Source organism: Argentina silus (assembly GCF_951799395.1).
Source record: "Argentina silus genome assembly, chromosome: 18".
NCBI classification, from domain to species: Eukaryota; Metazoa; Chordata; class Actinopteri; order Argentiniformes; family Argentinidae; genus Argentina; species Argentina silus.
This window is the reverse complement of record NC_139672.1, coordinates 9,977,741-9,995,625: the sequence shown is the minus strand read 5'-3', so window position 1 is coordinate 9,995,625 and position 17,885 is coordinate 9,977,741. Positions and strand designations below refer to the sequence as shown.

Below are 17,885 nucleotides of genomic sequence, written 5' to 3'. Positions count from 1 at the left end.
TCCCTTTTGTCACATTCAACTGAGAGTCAATCAGATTAGTGTGGGGAGCAGAGGGAACGCTGTTTGGCTTACATTGAAGAAGGCTTTTTAATGAGTCCTAATCTCTCCAAAGTCATTCCGTTGCTTTTTCCACTCCGTATCTTCCTCTCTGTGTATCTCCTGTTGCAGAATACAGATTGTCTGGGGTTTGTAGAGTAAATTGGTTATTCAGTCTCTGCTCCCGGATCCAATACCCAGGACACAAATGCTATATAAATAAACCAGCAGTGTGTGTGAGCGGCTTCTGTCCTCTTAGGGTGGTGGGGAGATGGGATGGAGGGGAGAGGGCTTTATTTTACGATGCAGAAAGGCAGGCGGTATAAATACTACGTGTGTTTAATGACAACCCCACGGGAGAACTGATTGAATTGATCCTGTTCTTGGTCACGTGCATGCCCACACATACACTCACACACTCACTCACTCACTCACTCACTCACTCACTCACTCACTCACTCACTCTCACAGTCGGATGCATGTATGTTCATGCTTGCATGGACAGACACACACACACACACACACACACACACACACATATACACACACACACACACACACACACACACACACACACACACACACACACACACAGCTAAAGCCACATGCAGATGCACTAGCCTTACTAAAGGGTTGTGTGTGTGTGTGTGTGTGTGTGTGTGTGTGTGTGTGTGTGTGTGTGTGTATGTCTATGCAAGGACTGGCTAATGTCTAACATACTCGAGAAGCGGGTGGGGGGGGGTGGCAGAGTTTGAGGGTGAAAGAGAGAGAGTTGGAGTGTGAGTGTGTGAGAAAGAAAGAGAGAGAGAGAGAGAAAGAGCGAGGGAGAGAGAGAGAGAGAGGAGGAGAGAAATAAGGCGCGGTTGGAGCAGGCTGCACGGAGGAGTTGCACCCCCCCCAGTGAAGGCAGGCGATGATGGTGTATTTGTGAGTGTGTGTGTGTGTGTGAGTGTGTGTGCACGTGTGTGTGTATGTGTGTGTGATTGATTCCCCTTGGAGGAGGAGAGAGTCATTCTAGCCAGGCACTTGGACCCTGGGTCACACACTCCCCTCCTGAAAAGGACTTCTCCAACACCCCTCCTTGCACCCCAACTTCAGAGGAGAAGCTGGGAAGACAGAGCTGTGTCTGTGAGTGTGTTTGTGTGTGTGTCTGTGTCTGTGTGTGTGTGTGACAGAGAGAGAGAGAGTGAGAGAGAGAAACAGAGGGGAGACAGAGAGCTCTCTTCACCATGTCTGTTCTTATTGCCACCCAGATGAAGATAGACACCTTCAGCACGTCCAGAAAGGTAAGGGCCTGGTTAGAATGCGTGCCAATGGTGCGTGGCACAGGGGGAAATGTCTGTTTATCATAGACTTGTTTTCTCCTGCTGAAGGGAGTGAGAGTCGTGTGTTTGTGAAGTACAAGAGCAACAGGACAGCAAAGGGACATGGAGTAACATGTCTGACTTCTCTTGTGATGCTTTTGATGGGTGGTTGTGTTACAAATGAGCATTTGAAATTAGTGTTATACCTCAAAGTATTGTTTTATTCTTTCATGTGTTGGTTTCTGATGTTTGGGCTTTCGCACTACATTCAGGCTATATAAATCTTAATGAAGTTGTATGGAGGTAGCTATTGGTAAGGTGAAGCATGTGCTGGTGTTGTCGAAAGGGACGTTCTCTGGTTCTCAGATAAACATGATTGATTACAAGCTTTTCTGTTCAGTCCCTTCGGGAATCTGTTTCTTTTTTTGTTTGTTTAATTTTGCCTTTCTTGATTAGATATTTAGCTGTGTAAAATCTATTTTGGAGAACAAGGGTGACTGATCTTCGTCATGAAACTCAAGGGAGAGTATAGCTGAAAACGGTCATGCTTTTTTTCATAAATACCCATCATGTTTGGTATATGAATCATCAACTATATCCATTTACAGTACGGTGGGATCAACTAGTAAGCCGAAACCACTCTTGCTGGTCTCCTGACTACATGGTACTCACAGTTGTCAGAAATGTCAAAATCTGGCATTCATTTTTCAAGCACTTGCTTTAAATGTACAGCTTGGGATTGACAGGATAGGCTTGACATTTCAACAGAATCCCAGATCCCAGATTGTGCCTTAAAATTGAAGAAGAAAATGTCAAATTCAATATGAACAGATGATGAAAGGTGCTCCTGAGCTCAAAAACACTCTTCTTCCATGTGGAGGAAGCTCCTCTGTGGCTCAGTGGATGTCCTACCAATGTTAAGGTGCTAGGTTCGATTCCATATATACAAAAAATGTACTGTAGGCACACAAATGTATGCCCTCACTGTACTGATCAGCATCAGCTAAATGGCATACTGTATATGATACAAGTTACATGATATGCTACAGGTACCAGCAACTGATGTACTAACTACTAGACAGTACGTCATCATTCACACTGCAAGCATTGCATGGAAAGCAAGTTATATACTCAGTACCTGTATGAATCACCATTACATCCTACATACACTCTGACAATCTTAGCCACAGAGTCTGACAACTTTGACTGTGTGAGGTCGAACTGGTCCCTGTGCTGCTTGTCTCTCAGGCTGTCAGCACACACTGAAACAGAGACAGATGGAGGTGTAAATGATCAAGTGTGTTGTGTTGTGTTGTTTTCCTTGACGCTACCGCAGGACATAAAGCCTCTCGGCTCCCTAAACATGAGCTGTAAATAACAAGAATGCCACAGCTGAAGTGAGCGGGGATGGTGAGAGGTCGAGGACAGGTTGTGCTGTGCCCCTCACTGGATGGAATCACAGCAGCATCTGGAGTGCTTATGTGATAAAACACATAATTTTGTTAGTCAGAGTACATATTGCCATATTAACACCCTTTGGGAGTGTTCAATTCCAGACATTATGCACCATTAATTCTGTTTTTGCAGCGCCAAACGGTATAATATGTTCTCGTATGGTACAGTTTGATATTTCTCTTCCTCGTCTTATTCTTCCTCATCTTCCTCCTCCTCATCTGGTGTCACCTCCTTCAAGGCAGCGGATTGGTCCCTTCGCTCTAAACCTGGCTCCAATGCACTAAGTCTGCTCCACATCATCCCACATTTAAAACTCAATTTCCCCAGCATCTTATCTTCTACCATTTGCCATTGGCTTCTCCTTCTGCGGGGAATGCACCGGAATGTTCGGTTTCGGTACATTTATTTAGGAATGTATGGTCTGAGTTATGGCAGCTATAACAACCTGTCCCACTTGGTTTCAATCCAATGAGCAGTGTGAATGTTTCCATATTAATTGAATAGCACAGGAGATTAAACTGAGGTAAATTCATGCTGACTGACGAGAAACATCCTCATATTGCAACTTGCAATCCCTCCGAAATTATACTGCAAACATTACAGCATGTTGCAGTAGGCTTAGACAGTAAATTAATAAATTACCAAAAGTTGAATATGAAATGAAACCAGCAAGATTACCAGTCAGACATTTTGTCTTTGTACAATATGCCAATAACAGTAAGAATGTGCTTTGACTCCCAGCACATCGTAATTGCATTCAGCAGCATTACACAGACTAAAATGAGTCGTAAGTGTTGTAATGGAGTGTTGAGGCATAATTGAATGATAAGGAATGTATTCTGCTGCAGAATCCTATTACGTTTGGCCTTTAGTGAGGTATAATTAAATTTTGATACACACTGAAGTGGGCATATGTTGCTATGCCTGCGAGCGACATTTCTTGCCTTTAATAGCCTTCTAATCTTAATGCTGTAATGCTGATGGAAAAGAGAGGAAATAATAGATTACAAATATCACAAGCCTTGCGGTTGAACGATTTCTTTCAAACCCCATTTACAGAAGAGGCCATGTTATCCTTTGAATTTGTTAGCTGAGGCGGTTTTGTTTTATGGTTGTGAGAATCAAGTGAAATTGCGTCTTTGTGAAACTCCTTGAAACATGATGAAATAAATTGTTTTTGAAATAACTGTTACAGTAGGTGCTGTGTTGTATCTCGACTGTGGTTGGAGCCCAATAGCAAAGTTTATGTGCTCTCTGTGGATGTGTGTGTATGGGTTTATGGCGGCAATTTCATGCAGCTTCGGATGAATCACACTGGGACAGCTGCTGTAGCTGGGAGTGTCTTTGGGGATCCATTTGTGTAATAAACAGGTGTAATAAGTACCTTGGCATATTTAATGTACAAAGTGTAGTCCCAACATGGCACTCGTGCAATAACAGAAGCTATTGACTTCGCTGGCCTGAGGGGAAATCGTTAGCGATTAGCCAAAGACAGAAGAAAATGGTGCCAAAATGTGATTAGCGTGACACTAAGTAAAGCTAGCCTATTACATGCATGTCGAGAGCAGCTTTCAACTTCCACCAGAGGCTGAGTGATGTTCGGAGGAAATTAGATATTATTCCCTCTACTCAGCGTTGACTGATCTGTTTGCGCTGCCCCTCTATTCATTTGTGTCATTTTTTCGGCAGACAACAAGACAGTTACAGTGACGAATAGGCCACAGAACAGCAGATGTTGTTGCAACAATGTACGTGATACTCCATTTTATTAAGTGTTATGAATTGTTATATTGCTTTATCGACATTCATAGCACCTTAAAGAGGCAATATGGGATTCAAACGACAACAAAACAGGCTCCCCGCCACTTTTTTTTAAATAGCTGAAGGATGGGGCTGGAGAAATGTCATCACTCTCAAAGTCATAGACAGAGCTATAGATGTCATGAATGACCATCCATGAGATCATAATGATAGCTTCAACCATGTAGCTGTACAGTTACAATTACATTATTTACAGACAGTGGAGTAAAACAAGCTTTAATTTTGGTTCTTGGTGGGGGTAAGACAGTTGAACTAAGTTCATGAGGCATATTCTTCAAGAATCAATCAATCTATACATAATTTATTTAAAAGTTAAAAAAAAAGATAGACCAATCCCAGATTGCCCCTTTAAAGAGTCAACCATGGAGCATTATGAAACTGTATAATAACACAATATAGCAGGAGTGGCTGTGATTACAGCCCAGAGGCTGTTTTCACCTTATTGCTTTATTATACAGTTTCATAATTACGATATATAACATAGATTAATATGCTTATGAGGTAATATAACACTTTATAAGCATAAGTAAATAAAGCAAATCAAGTGGTAGCAAGATTGTAATTAGGAAAATAAATGTTGTCAACTTTTGTATCCAACAAACATGTGAATGTAAGACGTTTCCTAACATGAAGCTTGGCTATGTGATGTTTGTCCGAGAGGGAGATGGTGTAAGCTACCTCCAGTTTGCAGGGATATTTATCTATGAGTAGAAGCTATAGGCTACCAGAGCTGAGCCCAGCCCTTGCTAGTGATCTCCTCTGGGAGAGCTAAGAGCAGCCAGCCAGTTCAGAATGGCTATGGAACAAGGTGAGAGAGATTGGAAGACATCCATCAAACAAGGCTGGAATGGGTGTCGCGCCCAGGGGCATACAAGGTTCTGGGAAGGTGTTATGAACAAGAGCAACAAACGATGACAGGGTAACAGAACAAGACACTGTGGAGAACCAGATGTGATTCAAGGGCCTCGTCCATATGCTCAATCTGTCACTGTTGGACTTTGTGAATAAAGTTTTAGAGAGTAGAAATCCTTGAGTAAGATTATTCAAACTGTGAAGTCCTGTGTACATGAGCATTGAAGAATGAAGATAGAATCTTAGCATATTTTCAGATCTATAATATATATATATATATATATATATATATATATATATATATATATATATATATATATATATATATGATTACAAGTTCCCCTACCATGCAATGAGCCTTGGAATTAGCAATTTTGGCTTTGAAATCAAATGCACTTTATTCCAGATAGATTTGTAGTGCAAAATGCATTTTTAATGCAAAACATGAATCACTGATATCGCCCCTAGCCCAAGCAGCTCTTTTGGGGGATAGAAATGAGTCACAATGAGAAAGGAAATTAATTGAAACCCACTCATGGTTCACTGTGGAATGTACAATATTTTCAGAGCTGTGATTGTAATTAGGATGGTGCCATGATTACTCTTGCCTGAGCAAACATGAGGATCGCAAAATTAAACTGGGGATAGTTTGACTCCCTTGCAGGAGATATTTGTCATTGTGAAACACATTAAGACTCTATGACGTGTGTATGGTCTGTTTCAGCGTTATTGTGAATGCTAGCTTTGAAGTTTTTACTTCTCCGTAGCAATATGACCCCATTTCCGACAAATCCAAATATCATCAGTGAAATTACTTTGACAGTAACTCAGGAGCATGTCTCCACCGACAGACGCCAATGCTTTCTGCATTTAGTAGCTTCCAGACCTTGCCTGAATTTTCAGCTAGCGTTTCTGACCGGGATTCAATTCTTTACATTCGCATTACATTACAGACTATGCCGAATGACCATGACGTCATGTGAGGAAAGGAGAAATGTCATGTACAAGGTGCGAGTAAGGTCACAGATTGAAGAGTTAAAGAAAAAGCTGGGTTGGGTATTCGCAAGTTGGGGAGCCCCAACGCCTTTATTAGGAACACTATACTAATACTGGGTAGGGCCTCCCTTTGCTCTCAGCCTCAATTCTTTGTGGCATTGATTCCACAAGATGTTGGAAACATTCCTTTGAGATTCTGGTCCATGATGACATGATTGCATCACGCAATTCCTGCTGATTTTTCAAGTGCACTTTCAAGCTGTGAATCTCCCATTCTACCACATCCCAAAGGAGTTCTATTGGATTCAGATCTGGTGACTGGGAAGGCTACTGAAGAACACTGAACTCATTGTCATGTTCATGAAACCAGTTTGAGACGACTTTTGCTTTGTGACATGGTGCATTATAATGCTGGAAGTAGCCATTAGAAGATGGGTAAATTGTGGCCATGAAGGGATGCACATGGTCAGCAACAATACTCAAATAGGCTGTGGCATTCAAGCGATGATTGATTGGTATTAACGGGCCCAAAGTGTGCCAAGAATACATTCCCCACACCATTCCACCACCTCCACCATGAGAAGGTGTACAGGTGTTCCTAATAAAGTGTTCGGTGAGTGTATGTCTTAGGTCAAAGGAATGGGTGAGGTAAGGGATGTCAAAATAGGGGATGGAGGAATCAAAACTGCCCAAGGGATTGTTAAAACCGTCTTCTTTCCTTCACGGATTGAACTGTCATGTCGCAGTCTACCACAGAGAGGCACTCAAGCTCCACCCTGAAAAGATAGTTGTGGTTAGGACCAGAAATATAGAATATGAATACAAATTACGCATGTATCAGCAAATCTTGGTAACTGTGACCGATCTACATTAATAACTTTGAATAGCAATATGGGACAAAGGGAATGCGCTCTCCCTCCGGTAATGTGTATCGTGTCATAGTAGATAGTAATAGAGATAATAGTCTGTTCTCACTCTGCTCACTGGTCACTTTTCATGCAGAACGCGTATGCGGAGTGCCACGGGCTCTCTGCGTCCTTTACACACAGACACACACACACACACACACACACACACACACACACACACACACACACACACACACACAAACACACACACACACACAGAGACAGACACACACACACACACACACACACACACACACTCCACACTCCACACTCCCGGTTCGACCAGTAGAGATAAGAGACAGCGTTAAAAGATTTTCCTCTTTTATTATTTTGTTTGTGTAAATTCTCTGAGCCTACATCTGGATACTCCACAGAGACTGGCTGATACCTCGCTGTGAGAAGGCATCAACGAACTGGAGGGGAGAAACAACGTGCTCTGAATACAGAGCGGAGCAACTATTGACACCTATACTAGCCTACCGCTCCGTTGTACGGCAGGACAAAGCCAACCGCATATCGATCAGAGGTCTTCCTGGTTTATGTTAGTTTTTTTCATTTGATCAGGAACACGTTTTAATTGTAACATCTTATTCAATTGTTTTTTTTTTCACCTGTTATCTTTGGAACCATCATTTTTGGAACCATCATTTCCGGAGGGAGTGAAACGTTTGGCAGTCCGCCATCGGGTCTCTCCGAAACGCACAGAAAACCATCAGAAATAAATCAAGTCCCCGCAGACGAGAGCCGGTCTCTTGCTTTTGACATGCTGTAGTGCTTTTGTCTGGACTGGACTTATGGCTTCGCTTTATCAGAGATTCACCGGGAAGATTAACACGAATAATTCTTTCCCGCACCCACCTGAGGCCAGTCACCTTCTCGGCGGACAGGTCGCGGACGAGGAGAACGCAGGAAAGACCCCTCAACCCGTCGCCGACGGCCGACCCCATGTCCCGTTTCGAAAGAGAAACGCGCGCGAGGACGAAGATGTAAGAGCTTGCTCTCACCTAACCTATTAGTGTATTGTTTGATTGCCAGTTCATCATTTGAATACCTTGATCTGATTAACTGATAGTTTAATTGACCTCTGCATACTGTATATCTATTTGACATTGTTTTGCCCCAACATTTTACTGTAGAACATTATGTTGCTGCAATTATGCGTCCCTGATTGAGGACAGTTGTGAGGACAGTGGACACAGTCACATGTTTAAGCAACTGATAATCATCCTTATTTCTTAGTTTATTAAAATGAACTCTGCATTGCGCGTCAGATGCTCCCCAGTCCAACCGTGCGCGATTCTTACGATTCATAAACTTGTGTCTAGTCGGTTTGCTTTGTCTGTGGTGTGAGTAACGGCTGAGTCACTCCTTGCTCGCGAAGTGAAGCTGGTCATGCTGTGAATATATTTGCATGCGTTTATTTGAGCTCTCTGCTGGGATTTTTTTTTGACAGCTTGAGAGTTATTAGATTACACTTTTCCTGTTGGTGTAATCAATGTCAGTGATTTGTCCTTGCAGTCCAACCCTTTGATCGTAGGCAGCTCTGTCAGCTCTCATTTTGTTGTGACTACACATTTGGAGGCATCCACTCAAAGGAGATTGCATTAGCATACGGGTCGCTTGCCAAAAGATGATTTGATCCATGTCAATCATGTTATGGAGCCTAATATATGGAGGACTTGTTTACTATGGCCTTAGGCCTACTTTTAAGTCATAAGAAGAGTCGACTGTCAAAAGCCAGCTGTTGGTCAAGGAGCTGTTGGCTGTAGCGCTGTCCATGGTACTGGAATTGCGCAAACAACGTTCTTATGCGTCGCCTTTTCGTGTGCTTAACATTTGTTTGTTTTAGATTGTCCCAGACGTCACTAAACATTGTAGCTCCAATGCATACCCTGAAAAGTTGCCGAGTTGTCCAATGAAAATGAACTCAAGGTGAAATATTGGTAACTCACAGTGATTATTCCAGCTAAGCCGCAAAGTATCCACTAGGTTTAGTTGAAAAGGCCTAATAAAAATATCGAAACAATTAAGCTTAGGCTACTAAAACCAATTCAGGATCAATTCATCTGTGCACATGCACAACAGTTCGTTCTGATTCTGATTCAAATAAATAAAACAACCCCCCCCCAGAGTAATTCTCAACGCCTTTCCAGGGGAAATTGGGCTATATTTGATAGGGTTAAAATATAATCTTATTCTACAATGTGTACCTTTGCACCTTGGGCCATGCGCCTGTGTGTTGTAAGGCCTGGGTCTGACGTCATAGTGTTTACAGGTTGCCATTTTGCGTCCACTCCTTCTTCTACTACAACTCTGCCAAATAGATAATCTCAACGCGAGCATGTTCGTCTGAATTATTGATGCGTGGTGCGATGACAATCAAGCGACAAAAGAGAGGACACTACGTCTGTCACTGATAGCCTACTTTACTGTTGGTGCTAAAAAAACACAACGCAGGGACATAATTCAAAACAGTGTAATGCAATTGTCAGCGTGTCAGGTTCTTCATTTTACAATTGCATTCAGTGTGGCGTAGGTGCTGTGGGTCATCCCGTTGTGAGTAATAGTTTTAATATAATCTCAATATGATTTAACACAGTCAAGGTTATGTAGATATTCGTTTTTGATCATCTGGGGTTATTCTACATTGTGCCTGAAAGCACAGAGGAACCACTCTGGGGAGGGCTCTGTTTCCTGTGGAAAGTGTATTAGGTGAGCACAGCTCACCTTCAGGTGACCTTCAGTCATGAGATCCCCATGTGTTTTATTCAAGCATGAAATTGCCTTTTGCTTCACCGGTTGAGGAGCACAGTTCCTATCTTGACCTCAGAATTTGAATCACATATTTTTTTCTTTCAGTAAAAATCCTGCAGTAAAAAAACTGTGTTCATTGATTTGGCCAATTTTGAATGCAGAGTTTGCGTTTGTCAGTGCTGGGGCGCCTGATCATTATTTGAAGCAATGACACAGTTGTAATGCGTATCATGTCCAAAAAAAAAAGCGTTCCAAAAGGTTCATTCGGTTTTTGGAAAAAACCCTTTGAAGAACCCTTTTTGGTTCCATGTAGAACCATTTTGGGTATCTACATTGAACCCAAAAGAGTTCTTCAAAGGCTTCTCCCACAAGGACAGTCGAAGAACCCTTTGTCGTTCTCGACAACCATTGTTTGAACCATTGTTTTCTAAGATGATAATGTATTATGTTAGCATCAGGCTTCTGTGGTATAGCATTAGCCCTATAGCATTACCCTATAGCATTACCCTATAGCATTACCCAGGGAGAAATCACCTACAGTTCTTTCTCTCTCTCATTATCCCTCACTAATGGCAGCGGGGCGACGATCCAATAAAGCCACCTTAATTAATCATCACGGGGCGGCTGCCAGAAATAGGGTGACATTTAAAGGATAGTGACCTGTGGATATGGCTGGCTTTGTGAGCACGGCCATATTGACTTTCCCTGGGTGCCGAGCCAACGGAGGAGAAATCCAAACACCTCCTATTGTTCAGTGTTCGCCCTCGCAATGAGAGGTGATACCGCCCTCTTACTGTTCAGCCGGGAGAACGTTTAATTGACAGGTTGATGGATGCATAATTCATATAGGTTTACATACCTTCCAGCGTCTTTCATATTTCATTGAAGTGAATCACCTCGGCTTAGACGTTGACGCTCTGTGGCCATCAGTAAGCTTGGATTTCATAGCTCCATTCACCTCAACAAAAGCACTGTTGCGGAGCTAGCTGGGTCAATTTCAAAGCATTTTCGTTACACACAAGATTTAGAATGAAGCTAATATTGGATTTGGCTTAATCCTGCTGCTTTTCCACAGAAGTCTATGACACACATAGTTTCTCACCCATAATGGCCTCTATTCATCACAAGAGAGGGATCATTTATTTTTAGACTGCCCTGATCCGACACGCTATTCACCAAATCCTTAAGACGTTTCCCCTTTTTATTCCCTCCATTTCAATTGAAAAAAACGTCGAAATATTTGAACATAAGAATTTTGTGGAAGTAAATGTTTCAAGCAATTGACACATAGATTCACTTATTCTTCGAGTGTGTCTTGAAACAACAAAGAAGGCAGAAGAACTGAAGTGACCTATTTTCTCCCACAAGGGATGAAATATGTGTTGTGAAACACCAAGGCTAAAGAGGCTTTGTCTGTGGGGACAATCAACTGTTTAACTATTCATTCTCTTTTGAGGTTATACATGTGCTCCTTGGTTTTTTTGTGCAAGCCACTCATCTTTGAACAACAAAGCGGATCTCAACTGTGCTTTCTTCTTGACGTAAAGCATTACATAATAATGAGTCATAGCGCTAACATTTTATCTGAAACAATTTATTTTATTTTATTTGACCAAAAATAGGCTTGAATTGCTTGTGAAATCGTATCAACCATTAATCCCATCCCTACATTATTCTGGTATCTTGTTGTGTATTCAGTGTGTGTTGCAGGGGAGGCTGGTGGAGGTAGAAATCCTCTGCCTCCACCAGCCTCCACTGGATGTTGTACTGAGTTGGCGTCGGGGGTTCAAAGGCTACGATAACTCATCCTGGCTGCGTGATTGAAGTGTGAAATCTGTCATGGAGATGGAGTCTGTTCAACCAGGCCAGCCTCATTTTCCTTCCCATCTGTCTGTCAGAGCAGAAGATAGGCCTCCACTCCTCGCTCTGCGGATACACTCTCCTGCCATCCACGCTGTCTGCACGCTCTAGTCTGGAGCACACACTCTGAGCACACACACTCTCTCTCTCTCTCTCTCTCTCTCTCTCTCTCTCTCTCTCTCAGTTTGTGCAGTCAGCTGCTGAAGGCGAGTCTGGCCCCGTTCCCAGGCTTCACTCCCCGAGTCAGGACATAGTCTGTTTGATAGTCTTCAGGGTCTAGAGCTCAGCTAAGCCAATCAGAACGGACGACACAGAGCTTAGTAAGAGCAGTCTGATAAAGGGAAAAGAACAGTGCTGTGGGAAATATCATCTCCCTTCCCGAAGGTCTTATTTATAGCAATGCCAATGTAATGAACCGTCAGTGTCTTGCGATGATGCCCCCTAGGTTGTGGCTGCCTATTAAAGTCAGCCATCAAACACCCTGCTTCAATCCTGTTATGGACAGTTCACTTGCTGCTGGCATGTGGATGTGGTCTGGTGAGATGAAATTACAAAAAAGCTGATAGCGGAGGGTTAGCGGCATAGCGTAGCATAGTCGGCCTCTACCCAGCCTATGTCTCTCTATGGTGAAGGTACTGTACCGGACATTCATTGTTCGCTTAGCCTGCTATCTTGGCTAATCAGATCGTTCCGCATAGCATCCTTTTCAGCAGGACCTATTGCTGTGCGTTGCCATGGTTGCAAAGGTGGAGAGGGTGAGGTCTAATCTCTGGGCGCACACTGTTGCTTCTTGGCGGCTCCGGTTACCATCTGGAGGTGACGTGGCACAGCGACGCGGGCGCACATGCCCTGTCGACGAAGGCATCCGAGCCCGAACAATGATTTCACGTCTCATCTGCCTTCATGTCCTGATCTGTCTCTTCTGACAAGCAGCTGGAAATAATGAAATAAAAGCCAATCTGGTCTTTTCTCTGGAGGTAGTACTATGTTTACTATGAACACAAGCTTTCACCTCTCCTTAGAGCTCGGTTGCCGTGGACAACCCTGTCACCAAGTATCGACCTGTTTCTGCGCCCCCCCCACCCCCCCCGGGGGACCTCTCAACAGGCTATCTGTCCCCTGCTGTGCCCGCGACGCTCTGTCGACTTGTCATCGATCATCTCTTCCACCACCACACACACACACACACACCACATGCACACACACACACACATACATACACACACTCACATACACACACACTCACATACACACACACACACAGATACACACACACACGCACACATACATACGCACACACACATACATACATACATACATATGCACACACACACACACATACATACACACACACACACACACACACACACTCACACATACATACGCACACACACACACACACACACATACATAAACATGCACACACCCACACACACACACACACACATACATACACACACACACACACACACACACTCACACATACATACGCACACACACACACATACATATGCACACACACACACACACACATACATACACCCACCCACACACACACACACACGCACGCACACACACACACACACACACACACACACAGGCCTGTAGGCAGGTCTGTCAACAGCGTGTCAGAATGGCCTCAGCACAGCCCCAACGCCTGGCCCAGCCACCCGAGCTCTCATTCTGCTCTGATCACCAGAATAAACAAACACGCTGTTCGTCATAAGAAATGTTCTGTCATTATTGTAGATGGAGGCATTACTGCCACTGTAACGGATAGTCATGGACTGTTCTCTGGCAGCTTTGGAAGGATATTCTGTTCCGAAAGACACATTGATGATGTCACAGTCACTGTCTGTTGTTTTGGAAGGATATTCTGTTCCGAAAGACACATTGATGATGTCACAGTCACTGTCTGTTGTTATGTCACAGTCACTGTCTGTTGTTTTGGAGCCTAAAGTATGTCTCACTGCCTCTTACACAGAAGATCCTTTATATTCTCTGGTATTCTCATTTCCTCCAATGCTGTTCTCTTTTACGCAGTTCCTTTAGGCCGGGGTGGCAGAACATTCTGGAAATCTGAAATCTGAAAAAAAACGATCTGATGAAATATTCATGTTATTAAGGAGAATAATTATTTTGTCAGCCTTGGTATGCGTTTTTCCCTGTGGCAGTAGTCCCCCCACTCCCCAACTCCCCCCCCCCCCCCCCTACACATCCCTCTCCTCCCATAGGAGCCAAACTCACTCTCCACATAGCCGACTTCACTGGGATCTTTTTAACCTCCCTGAGTGTCGCCTCAGAACTTCTTCTCTTTGTCTCTGTCTCTGCCTCGCTGGCTAAATATAACTTAAGTCTTTATTTACTGAACACCCTGTTCCTATTTCCTGTCCTTTTGCACTCCAATCTCAGAGTTTGGAGAAGTTTCTAGGAGTTAGCGATGTGCTACATGTTTGATGTGTTTCTAAGGGGGATTAGAACTGTCTATGGCAACGCTGACTGAAGATCCCTCATTCTGCATTTCAATACTGCTGGAAATTGTATGCAGAGGATTAAAGGCATGAAGGAAATATCTATTCTTAGCGATCTACAGTACCATCTGTATTGTACATTTGGCAGATCTAACAATAAGGTGTATGTGGTGTATGTTTGTATTGCAAATAATGGGGTGATATTTGGTTTGATTCAATGAAAGACTATGCAAATATCTATATTCATAGATGTTAAATTGAGGGAGTCATTGTGGGAGGGATGAGATATACAGTCATTGCAGATGAAGTGTTTGCCTCTCCACATGCAATATGCCACCTTTGCCACTAGAGGCTCTCATGTTCCATCTATCCAATATCACCAAGGAACCTGAGTAGTCGACTGTACAGTCAAACAAGTAGTCAAGACAGGTACAACATCAAGAAGATAGATTCACAAGGGAGCAGCTAAACAGATATAGAGAGATAGATAATAGCAGATAGGCCCAGGGATAGACACCCAGTGTGAGGGGTCAAGCAGAGACTGACTACAGTACATCCATCAACCCAAACATCATTTGACACAAATGAAAAGACAAAATGGCTGCATTCTCTGTGACATTTCTGTGGCCCCGGGGAGCCAGACACAAGCCACCTGACCTGACCCACCCCAAAGCCTCAGTGCTACAGACACGGAGCCAAGAGGAGATTGATAATGTCACATCACAGTTTGTGTGTGTGTGTGTGTGAGTGTGTGTGTGTGTGTGTGTGTGTGTGTGTGTGTGTGTGTGTGTGTATGTGTGTGTGTGTGTGTGTGTGTGCGTGTGTGTGCGTGCGTGTGTGTGCGCGCGTGTGTGTGTGTGTGTCTCTTTTTACAGTCACACAGAGCCTAAACACTCACAGTCTGACAGCAGCATTAGCCAATCTGATGGATGGCACTGGCCACTAGTCCCAGGGCCCTGGCTAAGAGAGGACTGGGAGGGCATTAAGAGGGAAAGCCAATGGCAGTGCTTCATTTAACATTTGATTCAAGTAGACGGCCAACAGAGAAATGGTGGCATTCTGATAACAAGCCCCTAACTGATGGGTTCTCTGGTTCATGCAGCCTCCTTCAGCCTCCATTTCCCCACTCAGTTAGAGCATAAGGACCGTCAATTACACTGCATTCCCTCATGTGTAGACAAACAAAGACGAAAAGATGAATTCAATTCTCTGATGAATTCGCTTCCAGTTTTACTCATCACATCACAGTATGATACGAAAAATCTGATCACCAAATCAACAGGTTTTCTACTGTGCACGATGCAACATATGCTTATTAATTATCGCCACTAAAAGTCATTTGACGAGTAGGAGTATTTTTAGTTTGTACCACGGTGAACAGACTATGCTCCCTGCTGTTCTATAGTCCACAGTGTCTCTCTTAGAGCACGAGCCTGCCTGGGCTAGAGCGCTTTTTCTGGGATGAGACCAGGCAGCAGTAATCCGTTGTGTCACCCCGGCAGAATCTCTTATCGACCCTGCCATGATACAGCAGCACCGCACCCCTGGGAGATCACACACACACACACACACACACACACACACACACACATACACAGACACACACACATACACAGACACACACACATGCACACACACACACACACACAGAGGTGCACACACACAGAGGCACACACACACACACACATTGAAAGCCTAGAACACCAGTGTTCATTTTGGCAACCTTTTTTTAGATTTAGTCTAGTCTTCATTTTGACTAAAATAGCATTCAGTTTTAGTCATAGTTTTGTCATTTGAATAATGATTTAGTCGAGTTATTGTGAAAATGATGAATGATGTTTTAGTCGACTTAATGTCATTTCATCACATGTATTGCCTTATTAACCCATGGTAAACAAAAATCACTGAGTTCCATGTGTGCAAACGTATAGCTTGTCCTACAAACATACTTTTCTGCATAACATAGCATAATTACTCTGCAGCAGATTAAAAGTCACACCCCTGGACATGGCACATATTGATAAAAAAATCTGTGGTTATTTCTTTACCAAAGTTGATTTGTAGATCAGTGATATGTGCACCGCATTGCTCGAACTAACTGTCCCTCTCAATGTACGTTGCTTTGGATAAAAGCGTCAGCTAAATGGCTTATATTACAAAGGGTTTTGGCCAGGTTGGAGACAGTTTGCCGTGCAGAGATGACGGGGTTGGTCATGACTGGTGAATGACCTGTGCATGGTCCTCATTTTCCACCAATAACAACATTGCAACGTCACAATGAGAAAGTCCTGCAGTTCTGCCAATGTCATGCACGCTTTTGATTGGATCAAGCAACTAACACTTCTCTCCAAAAACTCTTGTCCGTTTAGTCCGATTTTAGTCACAGAGATCGTTTCGTCGTGTCTCGTTTTCGTCAACAACAATGCAAAAATGATTTTCATTCAGTTACAGTTTCTTCTGGGTCTATTTAGTCAGTGATCGTCTCGTCTTTTGTCGTAGAAGAATAGGTGTTACTACTTTAACCTCATCGGAACTGTTCGATTTCAAATCCAAACTGTTGGAGTATAGAGCTAAAAAAATGACTAAATGCTTCCTCTTTCCAATACTTATGGAGGACGCTTTACACTCACCAAACACTTTATTAGGAACACTATACTACTACTGGGTAGGGCCTCCCCTTGCTCTTTATTAGGAACACTATACTACTACTGGGTAGGGCCTCCCCTTGCTCTTTATTAGGAACACTATACTACTACTGGGTAGGGCCTCCCCTTGCTCTTTATTAGGAACACTATACTACTACTGGGTAGGGCCTCCCCTTGCTCTTTATTAGGAACACTATACTACTACTGGGTAGGGCCTCCCCTTGCTCTTTATTAGGAACACTATACTACTACTGGGTAGGGCCTCGCCTTGCTCTTTATTAGGAACACTATACTACTACTGGGTAGGGCCTCCCCTTGCTCTTTATTAGGAACACTATACTACTACTGGGTAGGGCCTCCCCTTGCTCTTTATTAGGAACACTATACTACTACTGGGTAGGGCCTCCCTTTGCTCTTTATTAGGAAGACTATACTAACACTGGGTAGGGCCTCCCTTTGCTCTCAAAACAGCCTAAATTCTTCATGGCATTGATTCCACAAGATGTTGGAAACATTCCTTTAAGATTCTGCTCCATGATGACATGATTGCATCACGCAATTCCTGCAGATTGTTCAGGTGCACTTTCAAGCTGTGAATCTCCCGTTCTACCACATCCCAAAGGTGGATCTATTGGATTCAGATCCGGTGACTAGGAAGGGCACTGAAGAACACTGAACTCATTGTCATGTTCATGAAACCAGTTTGAGACGACTTTTGCTTTGTGACATGGTGCATTATCATGCTGGAAGTAGCCATTAGAAGATAAATTAATCAATTAAATT

At 43.3% G+C, this 17,885-nt stretch overlaps 1 protein-coding gene across 1 annotated transcript in view; it reads left to right on the top strand.

Moving 5' to 3' along the window:
• Positions 1–8,166: 8,166 nt before the first annotated feature.
• The window catches only part of LOC310818924 (A-type potassium channel modulatory protein DPP6-like), a gene marked incomplete at its 5' end in the record, with an annotated part of 64,768 nt that continues 55,049 nt past the window's right edge, over positions 8,167–17,885 (top strand). Inside the window, one exon of the mRNA XM_083690027.1 lies at positions 8,167–8,358. Coding sequence (XP_083546153.1) covers positions 8,167–8,358 — 192 coding nt within the window. The remainder of the gene's footprint in view (positions 8,359–17,885) is intronic.